This window comes from Harmonia axyridis, chromosome X (assembly GCF_914767665.1).
Source record: "Harmonia axyridis chromosome X, icHarAxyr1.1, whole genome shotgun sequence".
Taxonomy (NCBI): domain Eukaryota; kingdom Metazoa; phylum Arthropoda; class Insecta; order Coleoptera; family Coccinellidae; genus Harmonia; species Harmonia axyridis.
In genome coordinates this window covers 13,722,375-13,736,678 of record NC_059508.1, presented here as the reverse complement: position 1 = coordinate 13,736,678, position 14,304 = coordinate 13,722,375, and the positions used below count along the sequence as shown (strand labels likewise).

The window sequence follows — 14,304 nt, the reverse complement described above, 5'->3', positions numbered from 1 at the left end:
AAGATCCAAAAGCCACGCAGATTGAATTGTTCTATCTAATCAAATATTCACGATGCGATTCGTTGAATCACAGGCTTCACGTATAGGATGGACTGTTAGTAATAAAACAGTACGTTTGAGTTTATTGTTGTACCGGATCTGAATTTTGAGATTCAGCTATCTTATTCATCAGATTAGGCTTCCAATTTATTCGTTAAGTGATTGTCTATTTTTCTTAACGGATCTCTGTCTGGATATAAGAGAATGGAATTGTGTTCTTATGATCTTCGATATAAGGGTCAGATTCCGTTACCGCACATTATTTCATTCAATAAAGTGAGTATGTATGTATTTTCTTGTTAGTTTTTGAGAGAAATATCTTGGGGGCCTCAAAAATTATGAATTGGAAATAGATGCAAATGAAGTTTTATACATTTTTTCAGAGTAACAGCATTTTGTTCAAGTGTGTGTAATTTTCGAAGTTTGAGCAAAGAATGGATTTGAAGTTCTTTAAATGGCTAAATTTCTTGCGGTGTTTTCGAAGTTTATACCCATAGAAAATTTCGGCTTGTCAATAAATGAAAATTAGCCAACGAATCGGATTGTAAACCGGAAATCAGTTGGAAAATAATAAATTTTCATGTGAAATTTCATATTATTGGAAGAAATTTCGTTTTTCGAGATCTTAAAATCTTACTGTCAAATTTCGCAAAAATTTGAAAGCTTGATGAAGTGAATTGTCCAAAAATTCTATAATAAAGCTTCCACACAAGAAATTAGAATCCAGTTTCTTTAATTTGATAACCCTTGAATTGCAGATAATCTTACGGACTATTTTATTCAGAATTTATACAGGCAGGTCCGAAAAAATGCAAAAATACAAGAAGTACGGAAATTTCGTGGGGTAAATAAACGTGGCATTTGAGGCCAATGGAAAAGTCTCCGGTCTACCATAGTAAAACACATTTTTTTGTCACAATTCGATTTTATTATTCAACATAGTTGCCTTCGGGGACGATACAGCGATTATAGCAATCTTCCAACTTTTCTATACCATTTCTGTAGTACGATTTGTCTGTCGCTTCAAAATAGGCCTCAGTTTCGGCGATTACTTCTTCATTGGCGCTAAATTTCATTCCAGCGAGCATTCTTTTGGAGTTTGAGAACAGGAAAAAGTCGCTGGGGGCCAGATCTGACGAATACGGTGGATACAGAAGCAATTCGAAGCCCAATTCATGCAATTTTGCCATTGTTTTCATTGATTTGTGACACGGCGCATTGTCTTGATGAAACAGCACCTTTTTTTCTTCAAATGGGGTCGTTTTTTAACGATTTCATCCTTTAAACGATCCAATAACGCTATATAATAATCGCTGTTGATAGTCTGGCCCTTTTGGAGGTAATCAATGAATATCAAACCTTGCGCATCCCAGACTACTAAAGCCATAACCTTGCCAGCTGACTGTTCTGTTTTTCTTCGCTTTGGATTCGGTTCATCGTGTGCATTCCACTCAGCTGACTGTCGATTGGACTCCGGAGTAAAATGATGGAGCCATGTTTCATCCACTGTCACATATCGACCAAAAATTCAGGTTTATTGCACTTAAACAGCTTCAAAGTCTGCTCAGAATTATTAACACGTTTTTGCTTTTGATCGATTGTGAGCTCGCGCGGAACCCATTTTGCACACAGCTTTCTCATGTACAAATATTCGTGAATGATATGATGTACACGTTCATATGATATCTTCACAATGTCGACTATCTCGATCAACTTCACTTTACGGTCATTCAAAATTATTTTGTGAACTCTTTTGATTTTTTCGTCGAATACAGCCTCTTTTGGGCGTCCACTGCGTTCGCCGTCTTCGTTGCTCATTTCACCACGTTTAAACTTAGCATACCAATCAATGATGGTTGATTTTCCTTGTGCAGACCACGGAAACTCTTCATCAAGCCAAGATTTTGCTTCAATTGTATTTTTCCCTTCAAAAAGTAGCTACACTCACAACGCAATATCCCACAAACTAATGGTTGGACTGCTGTCAAATTTTGATACGTATCGTTTGAAGGTTGGTACTAACTAAAAATCATATGGATTTAATACTAGCACTTTTCAATTGGCCTAATATACTGAAAATTTCAAGTTTCTAGCTGTTTTCTTTCGGAAGTTGGTGTCAGACAGAAACGAATTTGAGGACGTTTTCATTTGTGGGTCCAACCTTATCGTTTGGGACCATGTTTGGCTCAAAATTCGTAAATTACAGAATGATGGAGCAAAGAGTTTGGTGACGAGAGCTCAAAAAAGCTTATAAGATCGCCACATTCGATATCCCGCAAGTATTCTTTCTTCTCCCTGTATATTAAATGAGTTCTTGGAGTTCCTTGGAAGATCAGGCAGACAGACGGTCTTCATTAACATGGATTCAGCGTTTTATCTACGTTAATGTAATGTTACATTCTGGCGATACAATATGTATTAACGTACGCATTGGCACAATGTTAGGAATATATTAATATGATTGAATAAATTAAACCCAAGCCAAGTACTATTATTGTGTCTCATTTACAAATTTCTACAATTCTGTGGGCATAACATGCCGGATATTTATTTACGTCATACGTGATAAGCACATCTGTTCAGGGAATTGTGTAGAAAAAATGTAAAAATTCACAACTAGAGGACTCAAGACTAATAATAGACAAGAATTTGCTGTCGGGTGGGGCTATTTTGAATTTTTCATTCTCGAACGTGTGAATGATTGCGGAAAAGTGCTAGACAGCATTTAAGTCGTTAACAACACGCGATTTACACCTCCCAGCTCTATGAATAAAATAATAATAATAATAATATTTCTTTATTTCGAATATATCAGTTTTACTGCCTCAAGTTCCTTTCTAATTCATTGAAGATGAGCTTATCTCTTGATATAATGCTACTTTATTGTATGTTGTGGATAAATAAAGATTATTATTATTATTAATAATAAGTCTCTCACCTGGAATGAAACAATTTAGTGGGTAACTTTTCAATCTATCATCATAGAAACCTCCAAGCCTATGAGCATCCTTGAATTATTATTTATATTCCTAATGCTATTTGGTAAATGATTGAATATTCTGTACAACTATACAGGGTGATTCACCGGGATGGCCTATTAGACGTTTATGGAAAACTAATCATAATTTTGAGCTGAAAATTTGCATATTGCGGTTTGAGACAATGATCTTTCTCCCTGAAATATTTTCAGATCTCTTCAACTTCCGGTTATACCTGAAATAGACTACTACTTCCTTATTTTCAAAAATAAGGCACAAATGCTTCATGAGATAGTTTTTTTGATGACAATTTCGGCAATATGCCATACCTTGGGTAAAACTCAACGCTTCATGAGTTAATTGGATTCTAATGAAAAAAATGGTGGTGGTGAGGACTTGCAGTTTTTTTTAATTTTTCGGCAGAAAAAGCTTTTTTCGAAAAAAAAAATTTTTTGTCGATTCTGCAAATACTAAGTATTATAAGACTGTTTGCGGTTCGGACTAAAAATGTACTGGGTGTTCATAAGAAAATCTTTTTTTCTTTTTTTTCTTCAAGAAAATTGTTCTAAAATGTGTATTTCACCGTGATAATTTCACTGAACTATCGAATTCCTTTCTAGTTATGCAGCTTATTTCTATGCAGATCTCAAAGAACAATAGATTAATTACCTTCCATAACAACAATTAGTCAATTTCTTACTATTTATTGCATTTAATTTATCCAACTTCTTCGTTATCTTTTTAATGAAGCACTTTTAGAATACAAAATCGAAGACACGCGTAGTACTTAGAATTGCATTACTTCTTGAATTGTTGACACGTTTTCCAATAAAAAATGTTGGAGATGAAGGTGCTTTTTTTTTGTAAGTTATTTATCATTTTTCGATATGGTTTGGTTCTCAAGTATATTTCGTATGAATATTTAAACAATTTTCTCCACTTTTTGGAAGTCTTTTCGAAATATTTTTACGACATGAACTTTCTTGTTTGGAGCTTCCGATAGATAACGATATCATTAATATTCCTTTTATTTTGGAAGCTTCACATTCGTACAAACACTTTTTTTGGCGTCAAGAGGAATATTCTTCCATAATTTTGGAAACATATTATTGAACCAATATGATTATTCTATTAAAATTTTTCAGAAAAAGAAGTGCATTCAAAATTTAGTGAAAAAATTACATGAATAGGCACTAATTTGGACAAGTCCACAAAAGCTTCTGCCAATTTTTCTCATTTTTAATTTTTATTAGTGGTTTTGAAAATTGAATTTTGATACTCTGATTTCTAGCCTTTAAAATGAATGGATTTTATTAGATGTGTATATGAATGCAGAGAAACAAAAAAAAATAAATTTTAGGAAGAGAATGAGAAACATTTTTCAACTAATTGGGTATTACAATGGTTTATCATGAAAAGTAAAAAACTAAATGAAATTGATATTCCATGAAAATCGAAATGATTTTTTTTCCTATTTTACGCTAAGCTACCCTACGAGATTTCTTTAATATCCTTCTTTCACTTCAAGGATGTGTATTATTTTGTTGGTACCATGATATCGATATTTTACTGAACAATGATATCAGCAAACTCGTTGTAGCAACCAAGATGTTTATATTTTCAACAATCACCTTTAATTTTCGATTTGAATTCGAACTCATCGTTATACCACCATAGCATTCACTGCAATCCTAGCACAACAAAAATCAATGATATCGAGTTCATTTAGTTGAGTGATTCAACACCAAGAAGTTGAAATAGAATGAAAGTGGTAATATGTGAGTTCTTTATGCATTTATTTTGAATTTATGTGAATTAATCAAAAGTGATTTGTTCAAAATTTTTTATTTGAATTATCAATTTTGTGGATATGGATGAAAAGTAAGGTATAACACTCCCCTATTGATTTGTGGTATTTTTCGTGAAGAACAAATCTTTGGAAACCAGAAAAGTATTGGTCAAATTTTCGGAAAATAATTTCACAATTCTATGAATCATACAAAATAATTTCACAAAACTATTCGCACTGATAATTGTCCGAATAATAGGTATTCGAAGTACCAACAAAATATGAGTTGTAGGTATAAAGTTATGAAAAATTTCCCATTATGATTTCACTGAATTCAAACGGATGCTAGCGAGACGAAACCAAAATTTAAGATTTGCAAATCGACTCGACACTGACGTAATGTTAAAAAAATTCCTCGTCAAAAATTCTGCACATTGTGTCAAGTCAATTTTTGAGTTCGAATAGTTATATCATAAACGGGCAATGCTCAGCATATCAATGTTGAATCTTCAATTATCCTCATTAATTTTCATAGCAATAATGCAATAATAGGCTCATGTACTTGCAACGTGATATGGTTGCAGTAAAATCATCCTATGAATACAATTGATAAATAACAAGAGAATCAATATGAAAGGAAATGGCTGAACGATTCGATCGAAAAACGAATTGAAGTAGTCTTAATAATCTGGGAAAAATACCTGATCGAATAAAATATTCATATTTACTTGTATTATTCAAAATTTCATACTATGATTTATTTTTTCATACAATTGGTTAGAATATCTAAAATTATTGAAAATATCAACATACAAGAAGAAAATAAATTTGGTTTCTTACGGTTTCGAACATAGAACTTCAGAATCAATTCCTAGCATCATTCCATAGAAAATTGCATTGATGATATTGGGATAATATCATAGGAAAATTTCGAGAATAGGACTTTGCTATAAAATATTTATATTTAATAGTATCGTATATCAAATGATAAAATTTGGAAAAGGATACAATTCTCCAAAACTTGACGATGTATCTTTATTGAAATCAAATCAATTTGAACTGTTGTCTTCAATATTCATGGATATGGTTCTTCACCTAAGAGAATACAAAAAATCAAAAATATTCATTTCGATAATCATGTAAGTACATACATTAGGCCCAGCTGCCTTTACAAATTAATAATAATTAAATAGTTCCTGCATGCAACTGCGAACTGTTGTTATCATGGAGGGGTCAAGTTTGACCTTGCAAGGTCAAACTGTTGATTCAAATATATAATAATAGGTACATACATTCAGATACAGTTAGTTCAATTTAAGGGAAAATAATTGAACCAAACCTGATTTAGATTTAAAAAGGATTAATTTTTTCTCTTCTCTTCATACAAAAAATTATTCAGTTGCACGAAAAAGTAAGTAGGTGAGTAGATGAATTATAAAATTATTGGTTCAATAAATTCATAAGGCATCTATATCAACCATATTACGAGGTAAATAGAATTTTCTTAAATCCTTGAACGTGAAACCGGATCCTCCGCCATTTTGTTACAATATAAATTTCTCCTTCTAAAAACAGTGCTTCAAACTATATTTTCTCTGAATGAAGAAGACATAATACAAAAAACACGATAAAAAAGATTTATAACAGATCAACCCTGAAAGTAATTATGGAGAAAGTATACCAACAACTAAAAAACATTCAGTTTCAATACGATTATATACTGAATTCAATAGCTAGTAGGTATTTCGACAATGAAAATTTTATCCTCAAGACAATGAATCAAAAAGGATTAGTAATTGAACCAAATATCGAATATTATCTGTTATTGTTATTTAAAATCTGAGATATAGAGGATTCCTTATACTTCAAAACAATAGATTCATTAACCTTTTCGATAAAACAATAATAAAGACTAGGTTGTTGTTTAGAAATCATTTATCAAATTACTTTCATGTAATTTATTTCATTCCTAATCATTGTAGTGGTCTGATATGCAGTAACTTCTTTTGATATTGTGTATTCAAATAAGTGTTAAATTCATACTTCGATTCCTATAGAAGAATGATATTGAGAACTGCATCCAGTAAGTTTGTTAATGAATTCTTAAAAAAGCAAAGAGTAGGACTGAAACCACTGAAAATTAGCACTCCGAAAAAGATTTAGACTAAGAGTTTTTGAACAATATATTCATGCTACAAAACAATCATTGAACAATGAGAAAAGCACAAACGTGAAGTTGAACGCTTGTCTAAATTCGTATCTTTGAATTTTTTCTCGAAATTTCGCATGAACCTTCAAAACGATATAACAGAATAACTTTGTGATGTCCTGAAAAAATATAGAAATACATGATAGGTACTATCTAACAAAATGTCAGTTAGAACTTTTTTTTGAATAAATTTCGTGGGAAAAATAAAAATACGCAATGCATGCATGTTTGGAAGATTGAATTTTTCCTTTTCGGTAAAATTTTATATATATAGTACCAAATTATGTGAAAACAACATTCTTCTACATCTCTTCCGGATGAAATCGATTTTTTAATGAAATTTAAATATTTTTTTTCCAAAAACAACACCGCACAAAAATTCCAACCTCTCTTATATCTTGGTATTTCTTCGACCTGCAAACAATCAAAAAAGCAGTAAATTCTCTGAAAGATATTTTGTAATTCGGGGAGTTATACAGGGTGAATTTTTGACTTGTACATATATTTCAACCGAAGATTTCTGAGGTCAAAGGAAACACTTTTTTCCTTCACAATTTTTTCCTATTCGGCTCGGTTGAAAAGATACAGGCTGTTGAAAATCCATAAAAAAAATTAATTATTAGTTATATCTCGCAATCGATATGAAAAGAAGATGAATTTTCGATTTTGAAAAACCAGAAATGATAAGATAATAAATAATTTTGAACACTTGTCTTAAATGTTTCTTCGTTTTTTGAATTGCATTGTAGGTATTTTGGTTGCAATTCATACTTCACAAAATGTTAATGTTTTTGTTGTTATCAATGAAAAAATACCAAATATGTGCTATCGTTGTATTCCAAATGGAATGACACGAAATTTTTACTGACAATTCATACAGAGGGTGCCATTTGAAAATAAAAAGTTAGGGGTAGCTACTACAGGGCTGTCAAATGTAAGAACCTTTTTTATACATCATTGGGAAGGTACGTTGATGTTATTCAAAGCAATTTTTTTATTATCTTGTCAAATAAACTAGATATTGCCTGTATACGATAACTTGGGACACCCGGTAGAATAGAACTGCGTATGTACAAGAAATTTGAATCAGAATTTTCCACGAGAATTATAAATATTCCGAACCCTCCTTATCATAATTAATTCACTTGAATTCGTAATGAAAAAAAAAATGATTCACCCTATAATGAGGTATCAAACGTTCACGATTCTTCAAAAGAATGCCATTGTTACATTGTTTTTTTTATCTGCATGGGTATTAATAAAACCGCAAGAACTTGGTAACACGTTCTTCATTTCTCTGAAATCTTAAATCAAATACGCTGTGCCAATCATTATATCCAATAATTTTTTCTCTGCAGCACTTGTGATATTGGCCTTTTGGACCTGTTACTTTATGTACGACATGGCTGACAAAGAGAGGTCTTGTGTAAATGTGACCAGAAGCATGTATTGCCCGAAAAATTTGACTGTAGCTCAAGGGGAAGTTGATTATTATCACACAATCGCAATAAGCAGTCTGGCTTTTTGTTTTATGATAACTCTGCATCTGGTATTCTCGATTTTGAACCATCAGGAACTAAGCATGCTCATGATGATGACAACCAGTATTTTGATCGCTCTTTTCGCTTTTTCTCATTGGGGAGTTGAGAATTTCATTTTTCACTGCTTAGGATTTGTAATTGGAGTATATGGAGCTAATTTTTCCGTAAGTACATATTTCTTAATCAGCAACACATTTCTATACAGGGTAACTGGTGATCCAAATAATATATAGTTCGGAGACCTGTACACTGATTCAAAACAAGCCGTCAAACATTCTGCCGAGTCTTTAGCCCAATTTTGCCTACACTGCATTTTGGAAACTAATTGATCAATTATATAAATTGTATAAAAACTTCATAACCGGCAAATTAAAAAGTCCCCGGTCTACCATAGTAAAACACATTTTTTTGGCAAAATTCGATTTTATTATTCAACATAGTTGCCTTCGAGGGCGATATAGCGATTATAGCGATCTTCCAACTTTTCGATACCATTTTTGTAGTACGATTTGTCTTTCGCTTTGAAATAGGCCTAAGCTTCGACGATTTCTTCTTCATTGGCGCTAATTTTTTTTCCAGCGAGCATTCTTTTGAGATCTGAGAACAGGAAAAAGTCGCTGGGGGCCAGATCGGCCAATACGGTGGATGCAGAAGCAATTCGAAGGCAATTTTGCCATTGTTTTCATTGATTTGTGATACGGTGCATTGTCTCGATGAAACAGCACTTTTTTTTTCAAATGGGGCCGTTGTTTAACGATTTCGTCTTTTCAACGATCCAATAACGCTATATAATAATCGCTGTTGATGGTCTGGCCCTTTTGGAGGAATTCAATGAATATTATACCTTGCGCATCCCAGAATACTAATGCCACAACCTTGCCAGCTGACTGTTGTGTTTTTCCTCGCTTTAGATTTGGTTCATCAGAACAGTCCACTCAGCTGACTGTCGGAGTGAAATTATGGAGCCATGTTTCATCCATTGTCACATATCGACGCGAAAATTCAGGTTTATTGCACTTAAACAGCTTCAAACACTGCTCAGAATCATTAACACGTTGTTGCTATTGATAGAGTATGAACTCGTGCGGACCCATTTTGCACACAGCATTCTCATGTACAAATATTCGTGAATGATATGATCTCCACGTTCAGATGATATCTCCACAATGCCTGCTATCTCGATCAACTTCACTCTACGGTCTTTCAAAATGATTTTGTAAACTTGTTTGATTTGCGTCTTTGGTGCCCATCTTTTCTCAAACAACAAAAGTAGCTACACTCACAACGCAATATCTCACAAACTAATGGTCGGACTGCTGTCAAATTTTGACACGTTTGAAGGTTGGTACTAACTAAAAATCATATGGATTTAATACTAGCACCGCCATCTGTGCATCAGACCGAGGACTTTTCAATTGCCCTAAAATATTATGAGCTCTCCAAAAATACATAAGCTCCAAGCTTCTTAAAAGACTCAAACAGGCTAATGAAAGTCGAGATAAAAACATAAAACAAAATATTTGAATGCGCGCATCCACCATTACTTTGTCGAAATTCAATTGAAGGAGGAATTGGAAATTATACGTAGCTTCCCAAATAGAAATACTCCTGCACATACCTAAAATAAATCACTGGAAACTGACATGTCTATTTAATCTATAAATTATAAGAAAAAGGTAACACAAGACGAAAATACCTATTTTTTTGAATTGTTGTCTGTCTATATGTGTGCCAGTCTGCTTTACAAGCCAATCTTCAAAACTACTGGATTTAATACTAGCAAAACTCATATGGATTTAATTCTAGCACCGCCATCTGTGCATCAGACTTGGGACTTTTCAGTATCTACATATTTTAATATTGTTAATTCTATTTTACTGTTTGACAAGCCGTGAAATTTTATCGATAGCATAAAATTTGTTCATGTTTCCCCTTTGTGATTTCAAAGCAGGGCTCTTATAGAAAATTGACTTGAGTTTGGTTGAACCTTCTGTTTTACAGATTCTAGTGCATCTTCTCTACATTTATTGGCGAAATAGACGTTTGAGCAAAAGCAGAAGTATGGATACAGTTGGTGCAGAAGATGGCGACTATGGATTAACAGATACAATCGAATTAAGAAACAACCAACCAGGATTTTTTTTCGACATCAACACTGGAACGCACATTTTGAATTTCGATATAAATTAATGAAGATATATATTAGCAATATTTGTAAAATAAGTCACTTGACTGGTCTAGTCGATTAATAAAACAATTTTGGGGGAAACAGAAAATAATTGACTTATGATCCCAAACCAGTTTATTTAATGCATTAAAATTTGTTTTTTATGTGATCACAACATAATAAATTTGTTACAAAATAGATGATTTTTGGTCATCCATGGAATGAATAAGATAAACAAATTCTTCCAATCCATATATTTTTTACATTCAAATATATCATATATACATAAAAACTTCATCTTTTAAATAGATATCAGTGAACAATTTAATCTCATAATTCAGGAAAAATTCATTGCCTAATAAGCCAGGGTATGTGTACACATTGTAATTAGAGCATTTGCAACCAATTCAACACGGATGAGCTGGAGCACAATTAATTCAGTTCAGGTAAAAATCTGTTGGAAAAAATTGATTAGAAAAAATAACAGTATGTTAAAGCATGAACTAACCATTTTGGAATCGTTGTTCTTTGGAATGAATATCATTCTCCATATTATATTGATAAATATTATATTTATCACTGTGGTCACTAGAGCTATGTCTGTCATCTGGACCATTGAGGAAGTAACTGTCATTACCACTTCTAAAAAAACAAAAAGTAACATTCATTTTCTGAAAATTCGAATTTTAGATCTGTGAATAAATTAAAATTCAACGTGTTAGTCACCTATCATTCATCTTCAGATGATAACTCTCATGTCTAGGAGGTGGTATAGGATGATCATGGAGACTGTGATAATCAATGTCATCCAAATTAGAAGGTTCTTCCATGTGAAAAGCTTGCTCAATTTCAGGCTTCTTCTCCCAAACTTCCTTGAAGAAGGGAGTGTAAAAAGTTGCTGAAATAAAAAAAAAAAATTTAACATACAGATACACTTAAATAACCTAAGATAACCTTTAAATTCAATCTGTCATTGACAAATTGCATGATGTGACATTTATATAACATACCCAAACCAAACAAATGTAAAAAGTTCAGAATATCTATTACAAAGGTGAAAAAAAACCAGAATATACCTTTTTGAGGAACGTTGGCAGTGAATGTCATGAAGTGTGCATTCAGTCTATCTGCTGTTGTGTTCCCTTCAGTTATCAATAAATGTCCAAGTTCGTTGTTGAAAAAAGCATTTGCCCCACCAGAATCAGTTACAGCTAATATTTGAATTGGTAGATTTGGAATGTTCATCGAAAATGCACTAAAAAAAAAACTTCCTGACTTGGCGATCTATTAGTATCAACCTTTAACTCACTTGAGATTTGCTAATGAAGCTTTACGTTTAGAGGAATAAGCCAGTATGAAACCATGAACCAGTTCATCTCTGAAGGAATTAGCACCATGAAAAGAAGAAATAATAATTTCTACTCTACGTCTAGAATCGCCAAGGAATGTCTCTAGTATAACACTGCGTTCGGAGGACAAGAAGTAACATTGATGGTGAAAAAATGGAGAGAGAAGAGTTTCCACAGAGTAATCATCTCCACAGAATAAGGACATAATAACCCTGAAGAAAATTTCAAATTAACAATGTGAAATATACAATAATGAATACATTACCTAATATCTGGTTCCAAACAGTCAATAACGGACTGGTAGAAATAAATGAAACCAGTCCGGTGATGGATACTTTGAACCAATTGATTCAAAGATTCAGAAACAAGTTGATCAGTGGTGATTTCATCAACGCAAACATGCATGAATGTACATTGAAGGCTGTAAAATAAGAAATGAATAGTAAAAAATTATAATTTTCCTTGACGGAATAACATACTTATCTGCCAAACTTTGACCCTCTTCTTTTAGTTTGCTAACACTATCACTATCCAGAGAAATATCCTGCAAAAACAAGAGGAGGATAGGTAATCCTTGAAAAGGAAGTTTGTCATCCTGTTCCAAATTCGATAGAAGTGTTTTTTCAAGACTCTCCCTTATATATTCAAATGATTTAGCATCGGAGAAAACACAGAAGCCTCCATGGGGAACAAAATCAGAAGTTTTGAATGAATACTGTGGCAAACTGACATCTCCACAAATGATTCTGTAATCCAAACTGTAAAATTGGCAGTCGATCTTGTACTCGTCATCTTCACATTGGGACTGAAAGATTCTATCATAAATACCAATACTTTTTTTATATAATTAGTGTATATAGTTTTTACAAGTCTAATCGAAGAGAATGTCATATTAACAAAATATTCACCCTTATTTTAGCAACAAAATCTTCAGCTAGATAGTTCAAGCCCAAGATAAGTATGTTAACTTTATTGTCATCTGTATTCAAAAACCATTGGTTATGGCCCCAAGAAGAGGGCCTATGGTTTTTGGTAGCAAGAGTTTTCTCGATTAGAACATCCATACAATTAGAATATGAAGGACAATTCTCTTTCATTGGGCAGTGTATGAAATTCAAATGTTGGTAAAGAATAGTTTTCCTATCTTGATCCAATTTATCCAACATCTTGTAACGAAAATCATCCTGAAGCACTTCTATAATTTCTTTGATACAGTCTTGTGATATTGTACCTGAAGGAGTCATGCTTTTCAAATTATAAAATATATTGGCATGTTCTAAAAGTAGTTCCTAGAAAGTTACCAAATAAAGAACAATATATTTAATAATTTCATATAGCACCATACTTGAAAATTATATTTGGCACTCTCAATAATTTGTCTTTGATGCTGATCGTAAATCTGTTGACAATCGTGTTCAGACAAAGCTTCAAAGCATTCTCTACCCATAAACAATACTCGAACTTCTGAAAGTGGCTTTCCCGGAGTGACATATCCTGTGTCTTCCAATAGCTGTTTGAATTGTTTCTTCCACCTGTGCATCAACAATATCATCAACTTTCATTCCAACAAAATTAATATTTTAACTTACCTTTTCGGCATCCTTTATTAGTAGGCAAGAAATAAATACATGTTAGTGAATTCTTCAATGAAGATTATTAATAAAAGTTGCAGTGGGTAATAACATCCAGTAATAGGGTAACTAGGAGAAGAAACCAGCATTCATTAAACTAACCACCGGAATAAGGGTATGGTCCATATATCACCTTGGTTACTATGGTAAGTGAGTTGGTGGTCCGTATATGTTAAATTTCTCAAAAACCGGTGACTATTTCCTCAAACTTCGGTGAGTTATCTGTCACCAGAGCAACCTTACTTTTATTCTGGTTGAGTTTGATAACCACGCCCACTCCAGTTGGCAGTTGTCATTTTAACTTTCAGATTATTGTTTATTGAATATTTTCCATGACATTTAACACTCAAAAACTTTATAATTTGAATTATGAAACAAATACCCTTCAGAGCCATTAATAACTATTAGTTATTACTAAATTAAAAGAGATCAACCATTTATAACCTCCAAATTTAAGTTGACAAGTGTCAAGCGGTCTGTAAATACGAAGCAGGTTACCTGAAACATTGAAAACCACTAGTAACCGCTCTGAAATTCTCGACGATATACGGAACATACCCTAAATAAGCCCTTATATTATAAAATACATTCTATCAATGCT

The 14,304-nt window shown here is 32.7% G+C and overlaps 2 protein-coding genes across 12 annotated transcripts in view; one reads left to right on the top strand and one right to left on the bottom strand.

Annotated features, from left to right (window-relative positions):
* The first annotated feature begins 108 nt into the window (after positions 1-108).
* On the top strand, positions 109-10,927 carry LOC123686466. 6 transcript variants are annotated; one of them, XM_045626627.1, is made up of 3 exons: positions 109-315; positions 8,374-8,720; positions 10,558-10,927. In XM_045626627.1, the coding sequence occupies exons 2-3, from the start codon at positions 8,409-8,411 to the stop codon at positions 10,744-10,746; spliced, it is 501 nt and encodes a 166-aa protein (XP_045482583.1). In that variant the 5' UTR covers positions 109-315; positions 8,374-8,408; the 3' UTR covers positions 10,747-10,927. The 6 variants fall into 6 exon arrangements, with proteins under 6 accessions (XP_045482583.1, XP_045482580.1, XP_045482582.1 ...); XM_045626624.1 differs by lacking the exon at positions 109-315 and adding an exon at positions 3,787-3,880; XM_045626626.1 differs by lacking the exon at positions 109-315 and adding an exon at positions 4,667-4,795.
* Positions 10,928-10,962: 35 nt separating this feature from the next.
* Positions 10,963-14,304, bottom strand: part of LOC123686461 (rho GTPase-activating protein 190) — a 34,265-nt gene continuing 30,923 nt past the window's right edge. For 4 of the 6 annotated variants that reach the window (XM_045626617.1, XM_045626614.1, XM_045626615.1 and 1 more), the window contains exons 8-17: positions 13,662-13,673; positions 13,418-13,604; positions 12,981-13,361; positions 12,552-12,877; positions 12,338-12,493; positions 12,033-12,284; positions 11,800-11,978; positions 11,450-11,621; positions 11,232-11,365; positions 10,963-11,177 (exon numbers count right to left, since the gene is read on the bottom strand). In XM_045626617.1, coding sequence (XP_045482573.1) covers positions 11,161-11,177; positions 11,232-11,365; positions 11,450-11,621; positions 11,800-11,978; positions 12,033-12,284; positions 12,338-12,493; positions 12,552-12,877; positions 12,981-13,361; positions 13,418-13,604; positions 13,662-13,673 — 1,816 coding nt within the window. In that variant the 3' untranslated portion in view covers positions 10,963-11,160. Of the gene's footprint in view, positions 11,178-11,231; positions 11,395-11,449; positions 11,622-11,799; positions 11,979-12,032; positions 12,285-12,337; positions 12,494-12,551; positions 12,878-12,980; positions 13,362-13,417; positions 13,605-13,661; positions 13,674-14,304 lie in introns of those variants that run through there. The other 2 variants (XM_045626618.1, XM_045626619.1) reach the window with 2 other exon arrangements.